The 19,937-nt window shown below is 41.8% G+C and overlaps 1 protein-coding gene and 1 long non-coding RNA gene across 2 annotated transcripts; one reads left to right on the top strand and one right to left on the bottom strand.

The window, feature by feature from the left end:
- The first annotated feature begins 845 nt into the window (after window positions 1-845).
- LOC125750652 (interferon regulatory factor 1-like) lies at window positions 846-4,678 on the top strand. Its single transcript, XM_049028800.1, has 10 exons — window positions 846-1,000; window positions 1,934-2,022; window positions 2,165-2,264; window positions 2,400-2,570; window positions 2,687-2,733; window positions 2,846-2,939; window positions 3,190-3,297; window positions 3,489-3,529; window positions 3,628-3,760; window positions 4,048-4,678. The coding sequence occupies exons 2-10, from the start codon at window positions 1,936-1,938 to the stop codon at window positions 4,164-4,166; spliced, it is 900 nt and encodes a 299-aa protein (XP_048884757.1). The 5' UTR covers window positions 846-1,000; window positions 1,934-1,935; the 3' UTR covers window positions 4,167-4,678.
- Window positions 4,679-5,354: 676 nt separating this feature from the next.
- On the bottom strand, window positions 5,355-18,094 carry LOC125750653 (uncharacterized). Its single transcript, XR_007400392.1, has 2 exons — window positions 17,992-18,094; window positions 5,355-5,720 (listed from the first exon to the last, which is right to left on the bottom strand). It is a non-coding gene; the product is annotated as an uncharacterized LOC125750653 (long non-coding RNA).
- Window positions 18,095-19,937: the final 1,843 nt, after the last annotated feature.

Raw genomic sequence — 19,937 nt, 5'->3', positions numbered from 1 at the left:
TTCCCTGAGCGCCACGCCTGCTACTGCGCAGAATCGGAAATGTACGAGGCGCGCGTGATAATAAACATTATTATAATCTAAAAAGTACAATAAGAAAAAGAGAAATAGACATTTGAGTTAGTCGGTAACTACTGTACGCGTCGAATCGCTACAGATTCAGATAATATAGTCAATTTTAAATAGAGGTAAAGTTGATTATATCCCGAAACATAAATAAGGATATGGATTATCCTTCCAAGTTAAATTGCATTTGTTTTTGGTACTGTTCGTGTCTTTAATGGTCAATTATATTTGTTTAGTGTAATCACTTTTAATGTTTGTATCAAGGAGAGATCGCTACTGACTTCGGAAAAGTGTCCATATATGAAAGGGTCCACAGCGCCACAAGTGGCTCCATATAAATATTACAGCATTTCCCGGAAAGGCGCTCTACAGCCTGTTCAGCGCCGTTTACGAAAAGCCGCGATCCAGTTATAGATGCCGAAGAGGGCAGCATGGGACGCCAGCATTGCTGTATATGCATGTCATGCACATACTTCAATCGACAATATGATCATGATAGACTTATGAAATATATGACGTTTAAATTAGTCTAGCCTGAGGTTTAAAATATTATTTTAGTCACGTCAGTCTACAGTTATTGCGCTTAATGTTATATTCTACGTGCTTCTTAAAGTACACGTTATTAATAAACCAGGCGCGTCCTTGTTTGCACGTGTGCGCGTACGCGGTGGCCTTGCAGCCACATACTTTTTCGTCGCTGTCATCTGCTGCAGACAATGTGTTGATTTCTCGGAAATCACACCGCCTCGCAGCATGTTTGCGATCTGCTCCGCGCGCAGGACCCGCCCCAAACACGGGCGTCACGTGAGGAGTGCGGGGAATCCCGGTCTCTTCTTTAAAAGGAGGACGCTGGGCCGGCGTTGGTAGTGAGAGAAGTGCGCAGGTAGATCGGATTATTCAATTTCCAAAGGACACCAGTCATATACGTCGTTGCACAGTAAGTTTATTTAGAGTTTTGAGAGGCGACATCCAGAAAATATGTCATCGCATGCCTTTATTGTTTAACATATATAGAGTGCATCATTTTATATTAATTTTTTTTCTATTATATGTGTGCTATCCTGTCTTATTTTTTTATTGAATTAAATCCAAGGCTTGTGTTTACTTTTTAAACTAATTTCTAAAACGTTAGAAATTGTGTTTCTGTATTTAACCTTGTGCACATCAGTAACTATGCTTGTTAAAGCGTACGTTGTAATTATGGCATTTTCAGTAAATGTTTCCCGAGAGCTGTTCTATTGCTATTTTAAATTGCAATATACATATGTACAGGTATTATTATTATAAATCCGGTCACTTTTGCGAACGACATATGCATTTGCGTGTTAATTATTCTAAGTAATGTCAGCGCCGAAAATTCAATGCATTGTAGTAAATAAGGCTGTAAATATCGTCAGTCTTGTCCGCATCTAGCATCAGAAAGCAGCTACAAAGTATTGTCTTCTTAAGGCATACCTCTTCCTGTTTGGCACATAATGAATGCTTGTCTTCATATGCTCCACCCAGTTCCTGTGAATTACAAATAGGCAATAGATGCACAACTGTTTTTGGACTGAACTGGTTGTAGTGGTCAAACTACTGAAAATGTTTTAATGGTCATGGGGGTCAGGCACGTTAATTGTTTGGTCCCCACTAAGACCACCTAATTTTTCAGGCTGTATGCCATCTTTTGTTGTGCAGAAGTGTGGCGTGATGACTGTTAACTGTGCTTCAATATACCCTGGAGGAAAGACTATAAAACAAATGGAGTTCTGTAATAATTAGAACGATCCCATCTTGTAATTTTTGCATCATCTTTTTACGTAGTAAATAAATGTTGTAATAATACTCTGCATGTCTCTCTCTCTGTCCCCCTTCCTGTATCTGTCAGTCATGCCAGTGGCACGTATGCGAATGAAGGCGTGGTTGGAAGATCGCCTTCAATCCCAAACTATCCCTGGATTAGTGTGGCTGGACAAGGTATAGCGCTTTTCAACCGTTGCGTTCCAATGTTTTTGCCTTGTTTTCTTGAGAAACTCAAATATAAGTATATTAGTTTTAACTTGAACCTTGGAGACAATATTGAAGTGCCTGAAATTCTTGACTTTGTGATAATATCTAGGATAAGAAGATATTTTCCATTCCCTGGAAGCATGCAGCCCGCCATGGCTGGGAGATGGAAAAAGATGCCAGTCTTTTTAAACAGTGGGCGATTCATACAGGTAAGATCACAGAGACAATAAAGATGTTCTACAGTAATAAAACAAGCCACTGTTGAAAAACCCAAAACATGGTTTTAAAATTGTCATAAAGCGTTAAGTATGTTTTTTTTGTTTGTCTTCCTTTTTTTGTTTTAGGAAAATACAAGGCAGGAAATTCTGATCCGGATCCTAAAACGTGGAAAGCTAACTTCCGATGTGCCATGAATTCCCTGCCAGACATCGTAGAGGTCAAAGACCAAAGCGTGAACAAAGGCTGTGGAGCTGTGAGGGTTTATAGAATGCTGCCGAATGACTCCAAGAAAAAAGGTAAACACCACTCGGATGGATTTGCTGCTTTATTTAAAAATTGTAAAAAAAAAAGTGCTAAAATAAAAGGACACCGATGCACAGTTTTCAAGATGGCGTCTTCCTTTCATCCTCAGTGAAGAAGTCACGCGCTAGAGAGGCCAAGCAAAAGACGAAGAGCAAGGCAAGTATATTTACATTTTTTTTAAAGCATTAACGATTAACAGATGACGGCATTCTATTCTAAAACTTTGACTGGACTCACTTTTGTAATATTTTGGGGACCTGCTTTACAGAGGGAAGTTGAAAATGAGGAACCCAGTTGTCACAGTGCACAGACTGAGGAGCACGTGCATGTACCTACTAGCACTGAGCACACTCCCCAGTCAGGTACGGCACGGCAGAATGCTCTGCCCGCTCTATCTTAAGGCTGTTTTATTCCTGTGCCATCACAATGAGCAAACAGTGCGCCACCAGGCCTACACTCATGTTAAGAACCGGTTTTATATTTCTCACCCTGAACGGCATGTTAGGGCTGTTACTTGTTTGGACGGCATAGTCATGGCTGCCTGCTCTAAAGACTCCCGGCAAATAAGTTGGGATGCAGCCATGTGGTTTAACAAATCTGTTTTGTTTTTAGAAATGGACATTTCAAGCAGTCCGTATTCGACAGATGAAGGATCACTTGAAGATCCGGACAGTATGGCTATCCAACATCTCCTCCAAGTGTCACCAAGCCACCCCCTAGGTACCAGACGCATCATTTGTTGTAGTGTTACTGTTCATAATGTTCGTGTGATAGAACTAATTTGATTCTGCTGAACTGAATTGTCATTAGTACAAATATACAAGATGTGAATATTGACATTTTCAGTCTGACGCCAATTACAGTCACTGTAGAATGTTTCTAACCATTTTTTCCTGCCTTATGTTTTCCAGATTTTGATGATAATGGTTTTGACGATAAAGTAACACCTGAGGTATGTTGTTATATTATGTTGTATTAATTTTTCTGCTCAGATCTGTTGCACATTCATGTGGGATCGTGAAAGGGTGTCACAGAACATACTATCTTCAGCTCTTTCAGATTACACAATACTTGGAGCAGAACCCAACGCAATGGCAGGAGTTCGAATTTGAGCTGCAGAGCAACATCGTGAATAGTACAGACCTATCAGACAGCTCACTAGACACCTGGAGTGACAATTCAGGTAAACATGCATTAATTACCGTAAGGTTATGAGGTATTACTGAAGGTGTACTGAGGTCAGGGGCGTGTCTACGGCGTACTGACTTATTATATAATAATAATATGAGTTTGTTCATTTTTTTCCATAAAAAATGGTGGGGAACCAATATTAATATCAGTGTGTCAGCAAAGAGCAAATAATAGTATGAATTTACAAATAACAAGCACTCAGAATTTTATCATAATTATCAATGAAGTTCTGCAGTCTGTTCTTTCCAACAAGTATATTCTGTGTTCTGTTGTTTTCAGGAAAAGAAATTGAGGTTCGATTTTATACTGAACTGAGGAGGGGCTTGGCAGACAGTGAGGAAAGCCCTGGAATTAACGATCCCTGGTCCATCTCCAGCTTTCTCCAGCGACTTGCTTGACTGCCCTCACTCACAACTTCACGAACTGTTAACAGGATCTCAGGCAAAGACTGTTGCACCGTTGTGGATGCTAAAAAATCCGTCTTCTTCTAGTGAGCACCAATCACGAGGGACCCTCTGAATGTCTGCAGTGCTGTTGTTGGCTCCAGACAGTCGCCATCCAGGACTGTTTACCATCTCACCTGCTGGACTTACTCTTTTTAAAGTATGCACTTTACTGTGATGTGTAGACTTGTATGTGAACTACTCATGGACTTGTTGCAAAATGTGTTTTGTCACCAGCTGTTATCCATTGTTTTGTTGACCATAAATGAAATTGCATCTCCATGAATCTACACAAAACAATGCTTCAGGATTTACTGGAAATTGGCTGATTTAGCTGATAAGGTAAATTCTGCATCAGAGTTTGTTTCCATGCTAAACTGTACATTTGTAAATGTTGTAAAGATGTTTCATTTGCCGTTTTCTTATTGTCGTTGATGAATATATTAATAAACATGAATTTTACCATATTGTCATAAGTCTTACACTGAACACCTTTCAAAAATTTGCCTCTTTGCTGCTCTCACATGCAATGCTCATTTACATAACAGGAAATACAGGCATCTCCTCATCCGGGGCCTCTGTGCTATTCAGTCTAGGCTAATGATTCCCACTGTCTTGCTGGAAGGATGATTCAGCTTCATTGTTAATTACTGGCTCTGTAAAAGGAACTCATAGCGACCAATTAGACACTTTAAAAGCCTGGATAACCAGTTTATAAAATAATCAAACTTAACCTGCTGTAAGATAAAGTGGCTTAGAAATCCGAATGACACAAAAGCAGGTTGAAATGAATTTTAAGCATAATGGGAAAAAAAATGTCTTCATATTTTAAAGTAATCCTAATATATGATCAATAAAAAAGTAGAACTAAAAACAATATAACTAATAGAAAAGGAAGTATCACACAGTCGAATTACTTAAAAAAATTATCATCTCGTGGGAAAGGGAAGTGGCTGTTTATTAAATGAATAAGGGCGACTTAAAATGAAAAGAGTTTGATAAATGCAAAAGAGCAACATATTCATGATTCAGCACACTAAAAAGACCCCTAGAAAAGTTACAAAGGATCTATTTCACACCTGCATATCTTTTGTTTATCTATAAAATGTGAATCATTTCTGTACCAACAAAGTAATTCCACGCTTAATTTTTTCACTGAGCTTTACAGTCAAGTGTTAAGACACAAAGGTACTTCTGTGAACTTTAATCAAGTTATGTTCACATCCATTATTCATTATTAGTCCCTTGGGCATGAGAATTATTACATGTCATACAAAGGAATTTCCTAACGACGCACTTTCCTTCTTCCCCAAACTTAGTTTCATGTGTCAGTTGTAGGTTTACCACAAGCGTCTCATGATCAGTAACAAAAGGATGCAGCAGTATTTCTCAAAATCATGTGCAGAACTTGTTCAGCTTCGCTCATTTCATCTGCCTGCCTGCCATTCAACACACAGTTGGACCAGCACCGTCGTTAGACTGCAGGTCAGGTTCCGAAGCATTCAGAGTCTGAAAAAGAAGAAGGCTGATTAGCAGAGGAAAAACTCGGGAGATCGGTGTTCAACCTACAGTGTACTGAGGTCAGGGGCCTGTCTGTGGCGTACTGAGGTCAGGGGCCTGTCTGCGGCGTACTGAGGTCAGGGGCCTGTCTGCGGCATACTGAGGTCAGGGACCTGTCTGCGGCGTACTGAGGTCAGGGGCCTGTCTGCGGCGTACTGAGGTCAGGGACCTGTCTGCGGCGTACTGAGGTCAGGGACCTGTCTGAGGTGTACTGAGGTCAGGGGCCTGTCTGCGGCGTACTGAGGTCAGGGGCCTGTCTGCGGCGTACTGAGGTCAGGGGCCTGTCTGCGGTGTACTGAGGTCAGGGGCCTGTCTGAGGTGTACTGAGGTCAGGGACCTGTCTGAGGTGTACTGAGGTCAGGGGCCTGTCTGAGGTGTACTGAGGTCAGGGACCTGTCTGAGGCGTACTGAAGTCGGGGGGTGTCTACAGTGTATTCAGTTCAGGGGCCTGTCAGCGTCGTACTGAGGTCAGGGGCCTGTCTGTGGTGTACTGAGTTCAGGGGTCTGTCTACGGCATACTGAGGTCAGGGGCCTGTCTGTGGTGTACTGAGGTCAGGGGCCTGTCTGTGGTGTACTGAGGTCAGGGGCCTGTCTGCGGTGTACTGAGGTCAGGGGCCTGTCTGTGGTGTACTGAGGTCAGGGGCCTGTCTGCAGCATACTAAGGTCATGGGCCTGTCTACGGCATACTGAGGTCAGGGGCCTCTCTGCGGCGTACTGAGGTCAGGGGCCCACCCCTCATTGTTCTGCTCTAACTTAGCATCCCCATTCCTTTTGTGACCTCACTGAGAAGAGAAAGGCATTCATAAAGATCCTAAATATTCAGCATTAATATAGGAGTTCATCTGCAATGATACAAAGAAGCTATTTTCACATTGTCAACTCTACAACAATGGCTGCACTCATTATATAGCCATCTTGAATTATTGTGTGTGTGTGTGTGTAGCCCTGCAAAGGTGTGCAGAATAATGGCTGGGGCTTGATGAGAATCAGACTCAGACATTCACACGGTCAGTCTTGTCAAAAATATGTCACAGTAATGTTATCCCATCCCATGGCCCCACCATCCAAAAGGGAATATGAGCTACGGCCGGCAGGACAGATTTGGGACTATAGAAAACGTACCCAGGGGTTGAGGCCAATAGCCCAGGCCCAGGTGCACCCTGCTGGAGTTCAGGCACTGTGCCTCTGGATGGGAAGACAGGGGTGATGGTCCCAATCTTTAAGAGCTGTACCTCCTATACTTTTATATTGTGTATTGTAATTGCTTCATGCTATTTATTTGATCTGATTTTCATCTAGTACAGATTTTACAGAGGCTTCTACAGGAAGATCCAAGCATTATCTCATTGTACTCGTTCAATGACAAACCGGGCAGACCGAGGCATCGCAGCAACAGCAGCGAATAATGAGAAGACTTGCTTGCAGGGAAAAATCAGGCCCTTTTATTGAGTGCTTAACAGAACCAACACAGACATCCAACAAATACCAATCATAATACAATGGAGAAAGACAAGGAGGTCAGACACTGGGTCACCTACACAGTAGGAGATTTATACAAAGCTAAGGACACGTGAGGATTGGACAGGGTCCACATAAGACATGAGTAAACACACACTTGGCAGTTGGGAGCAAGCATGAAGAATAATACCACAACAAGGGCTATTTGCAGTACACAGACAGGGGCAATTTACAAGTGCCCATGAGCATGTTGGAATATACTAATCCCTGCCAGTGATACAATATCTTGTATCTTGTATGTACCAGCTTCAGAGGGATCTGGTACTGGAGATCTATGCCAGAGTACTGGAGATTACGGTCTGTCTGTTGATCGAACCTCGGACCCAGAAAGTACAATACAAATTTCGTCCTGTTCATGGAACACTGGACCAATCTTGACCCTCCCAAGGATTCCGAAGGGTTAGTAGGAGATTGCCCAACTGCTCTACATGTGTTCTGTGGACTTGGAATAGACAAACAACCGTGTCCCTCGAGGGGTGCTGAAGAGGGTGCTTTGTCACCAATTCTATTTCATAACTTTTATGGACAGAATTTCCAGGCATAGCCAAAGGGCAGAGAGGGTCCGGTTTGGGGACCCCTGGATCGTGTCTTCGCTTTTTGCAGATGATGTGGTCCGGCTGGCACCACTGACCTGTGACTTGTAGCATGAGTGCGAAGCCATAAATGAAAAGAATTAGCACCTTTATCAATGAGCAGATCGGGGCAGCAGTAAGCAGGAACCAGGCATTAGATGGTTGTCCCCAGAAAATGGATGGTCACTAGTCACTAGTGCCAAATTCTGCAGTGTTTTCATATGAACCTTGTGCTCAGCTGTATAGGACAGTTCTTGTTATCATGGGCTGAGTGGTTGATGTTGCAGTTGAGAAATCATACAGTTGATGTTCCTCCAGTATTTCATACATTAATTAATAGAGAATGCAAAACATGCGGAATCATTTTACAGTGCAGTAAATGAAGATATTAATGTTGCGATGCCTTCAACCTGTTCTATGTTCTGTGTAACGAGCTGCAATCAGTTTTACTACATGAGAACTTGACAACTGGTGTGCTTTCTCAATGCATAATCTCGAAACAGAGAACAGCTTAGAGTTCTGTTTTGGGAGTGTGGAGGTGCACAAACCACAACACTGTTTCATTTTGCCAAATATCACAAGTTCTAAAATGAAAAACAAACCCATGATACATGTATTGACATCTGCATTTATTAGCAGAAAAGAACAGCCTGCATGTCTGTTAGCTTGAGAATGAAATAGACCGTAAAATGGTAAACCCACCTATCACACGCTTCAAACCAAAGGGCGTGTAAATTAACTACAAACTTCTATGCCTCCACACTGACCAACTGTCGTTTTAAAAAGTCTAATTAATCGTAGTCAGAGCCAGCTAGTGCATAAAGAGGGCTCTCTGGAAACCTCGCAGTTTCACCTTTCACCTATAGCTCACACCGGACTAAGCATGGAAATATGCAGAAGTAAAACAGTGTCATAAGCTGCAGATCCGAAGCTTTAAAAAAATGAAAAGCATATAAACGTGAACCAGAAGTCCACTGCATCATCTGCCTGGCCAGCCAGTGTCTCCTTTATGCTACATCACAGTTAGACCCAACAGAAACAGCCAATATCCCTCGCATTGCAATCAGAGAGGCAACGAGCATCTTGCAGTCACACCTGCAGTCTTTAGTCATGACGTCCACTTAATCAGGTGCCTTGTCATTGAGCACCTGGCACCTGACGTCATGACTGATGTTCATAACTAAAGAGCAACTTTCCAAAACGTAGCCTTTTATTCGCCCCGGTCCCTTAATCTGGCCCATCTGCGGCACTGCAGACAAAATTCCGATAGAAAACATTGTATGTAAAACAATCCGATTGAAAATGAGTTAATTACAGTGATGCACACGTTTCCAACCATTAGTAAACATTATAAGCTTAAATTAAAAACTTAAATGAAAATAGTAATACTATTTGCTACAGTATGTCTACTAGTTAGCCTGTGCACTTCCTGTTCGTTCACATGAGTAACATAACACTCACAGCACTAAGACTCATCTCGGCATTCATACCTCCATAAGGGTCCAAAGATCAATTTATGTCGCCGGCCTTTAGTCTAAAAACAAGCTCAGAGGCTCAAAAACAGCAAAAACCACCCCTGTGCGTCACGTTACCAGTTACACCCCGTGGTTTTCAATACGAACACTATGTATTCACACAAATCACCCATTCCATACGTAGGCCTCGGCCTACTGAACAAAATGAGCCTGAATACGAGCTAATCTGGTCAGTTTTTGCTGAATGACAAGGGTTTCCAGCCGAACACCTCGAAACGTGGGAATTACCAAAACTCCATTTTGACGGACCTCTCGTCCACCCAGTAGCTTGCAGCTCCTCGAAACAGGAGAAAAACGACCAGCCTGGACAAAGATGAGTTCAACGACATATCACAAGCCACACCTTCTTTAAAAGCTATGCTGGACGACAGCTTCATGGCACTGGTCATTTCAGCGGCGGACAGTGACCAGTGACATACAGATGATGGTTTCCAGCCCAAAAACGGTTCAATAGTTCAGTATTTTAACTGCCACGAATGCTTACTGTACCATGATTGAAGCAGGGCCATTGTTAAGCCTACTGTAGGATTTTTACCCCCCAAAATAAATATGTGTTTATTGGCTTAAGTCATAAATAGTTTGCCATCAGCCCCCCCATTACAGACTCAGCCCCTCCAATCCAATCATCTCTATGCCCCTGCTTAAAAGTAGGCATGTGTTGCTTGATACCTGATCTAAACAATGTTACGGAGCAATGCACAAGCACCTCACTTGAAACCACGCTTTCCTGCTATCTTTGGAAACAGCTTTGTGTCTCATCTATGCTGCTCTTTGCACAAGCACGAACACACTCCGAGTGCATTCAATGCGCCCATGCCTGGTTTATGGTCCCAAAACTGGTATATTAACAGAAACAGATACAAAATAATTGCGTAATCGAGCACATTTCTGTTCTTAAATACTGCACCTGTGAGGTAAGTTGCCGACTGTGTTGGGCTGCTTGTGAGGCCTGACATGGCTACTTTTTTAGCGCTAATTTTACAACATAGCATATATACACCTGCAGATAAACGTTTTTATGTTTGCATTCTGTGTGAAAGGACATTTTCCATTTGCATAGTATGCATTTTTATTTCAATTCTCTGCACCTGCACTCATCGGTTCATGCCCTGAATCCAAAAGTTGCTAAGAGTCATCGGCAGCTATCAGGCCTGTTCCGTGAGCGTGAGATTCCGCAGCAATGTGCAGTGCGTACTGCACACCTTCCTTTCACACAATGTTCTACGCAAAGATGCATCAGCAGTATCATACTTTACATTTTCCAAACAATGAACTTTCACTCGCCGTGATGGTTTCCCCCGCAAACATGACATTTTTTATGCTGCCCTGCCCACACATTTTATTTATAGACAAGCCCTATGTCCACTGAATAGTTTAACATAGTTACAACGACGGACATCAGTGGAAATAAAATCGCAAAAGATTGCTTTGAAGCTTTCATTAATTATTATTTTAAAAAATTTGTGCGGTTGAAGCCCTTGAGGCACCGGAGGCCAGTGCCTAATTTTAGCACCGAGGGGGTGGGAGCGGGGGCTAGGACGTGCGAGCAGTGGTTTCTTAAGTTGGCACCTCCTCAGAAGATGGTGCATTAGGGCAGCTGCCAATTCAGCACTGCCCAGGAACATGGTACAGGGGGAAGTGAAAGAAGGAAGGTCTGATGCTTGGCTGGGGCTTGAGTCATGTGTCTATGCTTTGGTCTGCTGTCACACTCACTGACGGGACAAAGTGGAGAATCTGCTTCCCGGATCAGAGACTCCATTGGCATGACTGCAGTAATCCCAGAAGAGACAGGTTACCATGGCGACCTGCTCACTCTGACACTACATCATCTCTCATCCATCCTTCTGTCATTACTGCATACCCAATGCGGCCTCATGTAAGTCAAGCTGCAGATCTATAGGTATGATCAGATATTTATAGAGGGAAAACAATGGCTCTCTGATGGCTCAGGATGTAGGTCCTGACCAAAGAGCCTCACACAGACCCCCTGGGATGGAGCGTCTTACAAACACAAGCATGTAGATAATAATGGTATCTGGTGAAAATGCATACTTTCAAACAGCAGGGAAGCTAATCACAGCTCACACCCTGGTCTTCATTGGATGTTTTACTATTAAAAGTCTTGCCTTCACAAATCTGGCCTTGCTGAGCAGCATTCCTGCGTTACAATATTGAGTATATAAAATTAGAACTTTGCATACCAAATAACTGTATCACCTGTATGACTGGACAATAAGTCACCATTTAGTCACACATACCAACAGTTTGGTAACTCCAATAAACCTCAGCATGTTTTTGGACTGTGGGGGGAACTTGGAGGAAACCCCACGACGACATGGGGAGAACATGAGAACTCCACACACACGTAGTCATGGCCGAGACTCGAACCCGGGTCCCAGAGGCATGAGGAATATAAACTTATGCAACACAATGACAAAATGTAAGCTTTGAAAAACTTTTAATCAATGTAGTTTGTGGTGGAACATAACCTTCTTAGCATCACATCAAAGTAACCAGAGAAGCATGTTTTTGTGCCGTGCCCTGACCCACACTACATCTTATGGCATATGATGATGATGATGATGATGATGATGATGATGATGATGATGATGCTGGGGAGACACCTAGTCCAAGGACATCCTCAGTTGCCAAGGCACCAAATAATCGTAAAAAGGCGCTGGAGACAAAAACCAGCTGGGCGAGCTGGGAATGGAAATGGGGCAAGGAAGAGACGATGCTGTGAGACTTTCCTGTGATAAACTATTCGATAAGAAGAGAAAGCATATGAAAGATGTGTGTAACATGGCGTCAGACACACTCCTGCAGGGTGTCCAACCTTGGCTGTAACTTTGCGGATACAATAAGGACTGAATCTGGAGATCTATACAAGCAGCCTCTGACGCCTGATTGGCTGAGAGGAAAAGCCACAGCAATAACCCTAAAAAAGGCTTATTCTACAGTATATTAATTCTTGAATACTTTCCATTGCACTCCTATTTAATTAAGAAACCATCTTTTGCTTTCAATATTGATGCTGTCTACAAAATGTATGATATTTGGGTGAAATATATTTTTTAGGAGTATGATAATAGGAACCTTTCTCGGGAAATCTAACTTCTACTGTGATGTTTAAGTCTTAATGAGACTAATGTCACCCAGGTCTAAGTTTTAAAGCAAAATACATTGCCTTAAATTGTCTGGATCTCTTATATGCACCTGCTGAAATCAGGTCGGGGTACGAACAGCAAGGTTCACAAACGCGTGTAGCTTTAACGAATAGTGCATATAGGTCATAGTGTTTATGAACTGAATTTGGGTAAATCTCAAGATACGTACTTGCCTGTCCTTGTGCTCTCGTGTACCTGTTTGACGTCTCCCATTGCCGAAGACCTTTTCCAATACTAAGAGCACAAGTACGCAAAGACAGTGAAAATCCCCGGATGCTGGTCCTGCTCTGCCCAAAATAAGGATACATCAGATGCATCCTCGCAGAATGAGACCGATCCCATGATTCATTGTGCCCCAAGTTCGTCCTTGGAAGGCGAGTTGGCAAAACCGCTCTTGCCAAGACCACAAGTACAGTCTTTGCATTCTTGGAATCAAGATTCATCCTATGTCTTATTTCAGCCCTAAATCTACTTCTAATGACACTTTATTGATCCCTCTGCGGGGGGGGGGATTCTCTTTTCCTACCCCATCTTGCTCTCCATGAAACACAGACAGGTGAGAACAAGTTTGGCAGTAAGCATGGAGCTGAAGCTTAAGGATCACGGTCAAGGGCCAAAAGGCATGTTACTCTTCAGCGACCTTGAGCTTGTGACCTTCCGACCGCAGGTTCAGAGACTTGCTGGGCTGCACACCACCCTCAGTATAGATGTGGAGTTAATACATAACTCAGTAATTTCTAAGATCAAACGGAAGGGGCTATACAACTGATTGTGTTTAGAAGTACATCTTATTTACCTTGAAAACCCAATAAGGTCTTTGTGCCCCCAAAATTAGATTTAGGTGTTGCTGCATTGTTTCATTGTATATGTAGAGGGGCTGCACTGCATTGTGAGTCCATAGTTTTTTATCCTCATTATAAGTACTCTGCATGTGAAAATACTTTGCAAACTGTAGGCAAATGTCAGGCGCATTCAAAGTTTTACAGTGGGATCATAATTTGCATGGTCAACGGTTTACAATAACATTCCGTGTTGTTCCTAAGAAAAGCATGAAAAATGATGGTGGCTGTTTGTTACAAAAAGACTGTCTTTAAAATTTAAGGAGGAGATTCCTCAGAAGCACAGTGCCATGGTGCATAAATCTCTGCAGTAAACATCTGATGATTTACAGGAAGTCTGGGGTGGCTCCACACCTCGCAGAGGAATGCAGTGTGCCTGCAGTGTGCCAGCCGTGCAGCATAAAGATTGCAGTAAACATGCACAAAAAAAGGAAAAATTTGCAAATAAGGAATATGACTAGTGGCGATTTGAAAAATAAATTTAAATAAATAAATAAAATTTAACATTTTTGAAAGCCAGGCATCATATGTAACAACAGTCTTACATAAGTGTTATTAAGTGCAAGGTCATTGTGATACCGCCACTAAGAATAACAACAGAGCTCGTTCCAGTGACAGGCAGTTAGTCAAACTGGTGCGTGATTGTGTGTGAATATTAGCGTACTTTCTGCATTGATTCACTGCTGCCCTGGCCAATGGCTTTGTAAAGCAGATGGATGCATATTAAAGATTCTTTGTTGCACTCCCTAGGTTTGCTGGCAGATAGCATACGTGCCGGTCACACGCTACTCTCTCCCTGTTTCTCAGCAGTCATGTGACATCGGTCTACTGGCCTGGAAGGAGGTGGGCGGGTCTTAGCTGCAGCAGTATGAATTACCTCACATGCAATTTACTTCAGCTGTTGCACAATGCCCTACTTACAGAAAAGACAACTGTTAAAGGAAGTTACACATTACTGACTGCAACATAACCCCTCAGAATGAAGGGGTAGCATTAGCACACAGGCTGTATGTGCACAAATCAGTTGTCAGAACCTTCGAAGAACATTCATAAATTTTCCCATCAACACTATTATATTTATTCACAATGTTTTACAGACTGGGCTGGGTTACTATAGTTCCTTATGTGAGAAGTTATAGAATTTTAATGTCTTATCAAAGGAGAAGGAGAACAATGACTTGGAGGGTCACTCCAGGACAGCTCTGCAGGAAAGCACTCCCCAAGGGCACTCAAAGGCTGAGATGTAGCAATACTGCGAGCACTATCGCCATGAAAAAGCCATTGGCCTCATACAATCTGTAACACATCATACAAGCTGTAGTACGAAGACAAATAATAGGGGGAGGAGTTTAGCAGTAGTGGGAGGAGATTAAGAGCTGGTTTTGCAGTTTCCCAGGCTATAATATTGCACGTCTGCCACTATATGTCAAATTTCACATCAAACCATATACTTCTTATATGTAACTGAGTTAGATGGCATGGATTTGTAATAGACCTGGACATGCTGTCGTCTGTCATTCCCAATGCAGCTCCCCACTTGTGATCCTTGGGGACCTGAATACTCATCTCAGCAAACCATGCCAGCAATGGGCTACAAGAATGATTCCTGGTCTTAGAGGAATGTCTTATGAGGAGAGGTTAGCTGAGCTGAATCTGTTTAGCCTTAAGCAAAGGAGACTAAGGTGGGGACATGATCCAGGGATGTATGATTTTAAAAGCTCTGGATGTTATTCAGCCCAATAGTTACTTCAATATTAGTTCAAATACAAGAACTTGTTTCCATAGGTGGAAATCAGCAGGAGAACATTTTAAACTGGATTTGAGGAAGCACTTCTTTACACAGAGTGTAGTTAGAGTATGGAATAGTCTTCCTGTTAGTGTTGTGCAAGCTAAAACCATATGGTCCAGTCAGAGCTAGATAAGATTTAAACCTCTCTGAGCTATTAGTTCAGTTCATCCAAACGAGCCTAATGCACCGAATGGCCTCCTCTCCTTTGTGAATTTTATGTGTTCCTGTGTTATTTTACTCCTAACTTCCTTACTTTCCTGACCTCATTTGGCTTCGGCCTGCTCTGCATTTACACAAACTCCAATGTGAGGCTACTCCACTCCTAGTGTCTCCTTCAGCTGTAACCTTTGCTCCTTCTTCCCTTCCTCATTCTCTACTTCTGTCTCCTCTCTCATTCCTTCTCCTTACAAGTTCTGTTCACTTAGCGTTAATAAAAACTTTAACAACCTCATGCTTGGACGCCTTCTGTGCCCTCTCCTCCACACTCACAGCCCTCTCAGCCCTGGTTCCCCAGTACTCTCCCTGGGCAGCGGACAAATTGCCCTCTTGACTGTTGTGGATGCCCTGCAATATACCAGATCTGCATCTCTGTCATCTGTTCTTAACTTTCGAAGGCCATTGTGCAGCCTACGACACAATCAGCTACCCAATCTACCTGTCCACACTTGCAGATCAGCAACACAGGGACTACTCAGAGATGGTTTGACCTTTACCTCTAAGGTAGATCATTCCAAGTATCTCGGGGTGCAGAAGTGTCTAAGTCCCATCAGGTAACAACTGGTGTGCCCCAAGGCTCAATACGTGGTCCCCTCCTCTTCACCATGTACACTACCTTTCTAGGTCCATCACATGGCTTCTCCTGCATTTACTATCTTACCGACATCCAACTCTATTTAACCTTCCCCACTCAAGACAGTCCTTCACATGCCTCACTGACATCGCAGCCGCGATGCGGGATTGTCACCTTCAGCTGAACCCGTCAAAGACACAGCTTCCTGATTCCTTTGATAGCCCCACCATTTACCGCAGCATTGCTGTACATATGAACCTATGTTAACATTACCTCCATCAAGATCTTCCAGAAACCTAGAGATCATAATAGACGACCAGTTATCTTTTGCTGCCTGCTTTGCACCTATTTTATAGATTCACTCTATATCACTACATGATGAAGGTCAATCCTTATTTGTCAGACTATGCAGCACTGCTACTACTCTTACTACCATATTACTGTAACTCACTGGTAGTGTTCGTGCTGTTAATCAACTGCAGACAGTTGACCAAAATGCTGTCATGTTATGCCCCTTGTCTCTCTTCACTGGCCCCCTATATGCCTCCAATCAAGCTCAAGTCCATAGTGCTGGCTTACAAGAGCCATTAATGGAACAATATGCACTTTTGCCGAGACACTTATCGAGACCTATACCCTGTCTTGCTCTCTTTAGCCAGTAGGCTAATGCCACTTGGAGAAACTAACCTGCTCCACTGCTATGACCTCTTGTAAATATTGGATGCTCTTATATTTTTGTGCTTAAGTCATAGGAACCCAGCCCTCATGGTCATTTCATTCGAATACCTTTTTAATTCTTGCAAGGTTTTGTGATGCATTATTGATTTTCGTCATGGAGGTCTCTCATTGGAAGCTCCAGGTAGCTGCACTTAAACCTAACTGGCTCCTATGCTTGTGTCTCAGTTGTATATCACTATTCAATATATGCCTATAATGTAAATGTGCACGACAAGAGTGCAGATCATGTGATTTGTGACGTATGTTTTTCTGTTTGCCTTTTTTTTCTTTTTCTATGTCCTACCCTGTAATTTTCTTCATTTCTCTTAGCCTCCAGATAAGCATCCCCAGATTGTCCATCCTTTTGTTTTTGAAACTCTATTAAACTAAAACAGCTTTTTTTTCTAGAACACCATAGTGAGATTCATGCCACTTTTTATTTGAAACATAGTGAAGTCCCAACTTGGGGTTTATAGCATAATATCACAGTTACCTCTGAGGTCTAAGACATAATCTTAATAAGAATGACAATAATAATGATTTAAAAAAACCACTGAACACATGGACTACAGAGGGAAGGTTCCCGTTTGCGTATCTGGATGAAGTAACCGAAGGGTAATGCTGCCCCCTTGTGGCGAAGTGCATTCTAACAGTGTAGGGCTACAGGTAGTACCCATCAAAAACTTCCCCAGTGTAGAACACAACATATGGTTTGTCGAAAAGCAAAATCCTGTATAAATTAACTAAATCACTCTGGATTAAACTGCATAGTAAATTGTAAGACTAATATAAACAATCAACAGAAGAAGAACAACAAAGATACCAGGGAGAAGTATGACTAAACTGAGAAACTATATAACGCAAATCAATCAAAATGATGCAGAGGCAGCCTCTCTGTAAGGTTGCTAAGGTCTTGCTATTGATAGATGTTACTTGATATTGTCTATTGTCAGATCCACAGTAGATACTATAGTCACCTGAAGCCATGTGGCTTTACTGTTAAAAACAAAAGTGAAAGTAACAATTTCAAACTGAAAAATATAAGCTTAAAACCTAAACTTCAGTTTTTTAAATGTCGAACAACGACGCCCCCAAAAATTAAGAGTATAATTTACAACGGTGATTAGAATTCATCAACTTCACAATCACCATCTTTCCATGTTTTTGTTTAGGTCTTAGGAATTATCCAATTATACAATGGAGAATTATTATTTATTACACAATAAAACACAAAATTGTTTCAATAAATAAATGACTTTCTTTGAACTGTACAGTAATTTTGTTTCTACTCACCATTAAATATTCCTGCCCTATATATCCAGCTGCTGAGCTCACTTTTACGGCTAAACCTAAAGAGTAAACGGACTGCGATCTCCCTCTGCTTTTACTTTCATTTTTACTTCGTATGTCATGGGAAAATATCTATCTTTCAGCAGCAGATTCCACCACGTGTTACAAACTGTCACAAACAAAACGACAGTCGAGCTGTGGTTTCTGTAAAATTTTTTAGTAGTAGGCCTATAATGCCTTTTTGGCCATTATCACAAGTACAGTTACATTTGAACGCATCTCTTCGCCGATCCCATCTTACTCTTCACAGCTTGACAATCACAGCGCAGGGTCAGCTAATTAGCAGCACCCCGACACAGACACACAATACAGAGACATGCAAAATCTGAAAGAAGTTATTTATTATAGGGTAACAATATAAATATACCTTCTTGGATTATGGAATATTATTTAGCACTATATGTAACGCATACAGAATGTAATCATTAGGACTCTATTAAGAAGCTGAAGAGTGAAGAGTGACCTTGTAACCTTCAGAGAATGCAGACCAATTATTGATGTGCACAGTGTGACGAAGAACAAGTATGAATTAGTACCTGGTGTTGGCTGAGAAGTTTCTGTATCTGTTAGCTATCTTATGTTAGCCTTTGGTGTATGAATATGTATTCTATTAGTTCTGCAACTTATCACTATGTTGAAAGACAAATATATTATAAACCCTCTAACCAGACAATGTGCAAGAAGCGGAAGCCGCCAAGATTTGCTTCTGAAGGGAAGGGATTCGCCTGAGTTCAGCAAAAGTTTTTTTCTTTTTTTAAAAAAAAACCGAGTAGAGATGGTCGCGCCACAGTTTGTTCAGCTGAGGGACCAAATAGTAAAAGAAACGGCTGACAAACTTATCACCTATGAGGTGTGCATCAAGGGAGAAGACAATGATGGTGAATAGTTGAAGGAATGCTTAAGTGATGAGATATTGTTAAACGGTAAGAAAAGGTATAAAAATTTGTGTAAAACAGTACTGGACACACTGCTGCCGGGTTACGGTTGGGGTTATGATTAGGGGGGTATATTATTATGTCCTCTTGGGCAGGTATCTGAGGATTAGCGGAGATGCTAAATACAATCAGACAGAGTAAGATCTGGAATGCTTGGAATAATACATGTTGTATTATTAAAGGGATGATTAGATAAATTATCCAAAGCTAACATAGCTGGTCTGATTGTTTCAATAGTGTTTAGATAAAGCTTACTTCTGTAGCTAATGGCAACCTGCCACCTAAAATTCAGGCACCATACGATGATGATGGTATGAGGTGGTGAAAACGCAAACAAGATTTTACTCGAAGAGGGAACAGCAGGACAATCTGCAATGGAAACGATTAGATTAACGTTTAACTCTACCTAAGCAAATGAATGTATTTACATATTTTATCAATAGATGGCGCCAGTTGTCTGTCTGGCTGCCTATTTCCTAACTTTTCTAATTTTCATATACTGTATACAATGCAAACTGTATCCCAGACTGGCTGACTTAAAATCCATTGAGGATAGATTTAATGCTAGTAATTTATTTTGGTAAGTGCTGCAGACTGCAATGCCTGAGAGCTGTCCTGAAACGAACAATCCAACCAGCAAACCGAGGGGGGAAAACTGAGGTAGTGAGAGGGACGTTCCAGGTTCCACTGCAGGGAGACACAGAAAAGCAAAAGTGCTCTGAACGCCGATAGCATTAATCTTCATAGTATAGATCTTCACTTGGGTATCACTTTCGATTAAGATACATTTGGGTTGAATGGATGGATGGATACATTCAGATAATGATTATGAATAATAATTATTCATATGGTTTATATGTTATAAAACAATCTCAAGGCAACATTACATGCATTTCTATACTGTTACCTACACATGTGTACTTCAGAATGGGTGCTTCTACATAGTTGCAACGT

The sequence above is a fragment of the Brienomyrus brachyistius genome, chromosome 10, assembly GCF_023856365.1.
Source record: "Brienomyrus brachyistius isolate T26 chromosome 10, BBRACH_0.4, whole genome shotgun sequence".
NCBI lineage: Eukaryota > Metazoa > Chordata > Actinopteri > Osteoglossiformes > Mormyridae > Brienomyrus > Brienomyrus brachyistius.
Note: the sequence above shows the minus strand (reverse complement) of the source record. Positions and strands in the feature narration are given on the sequence as shown.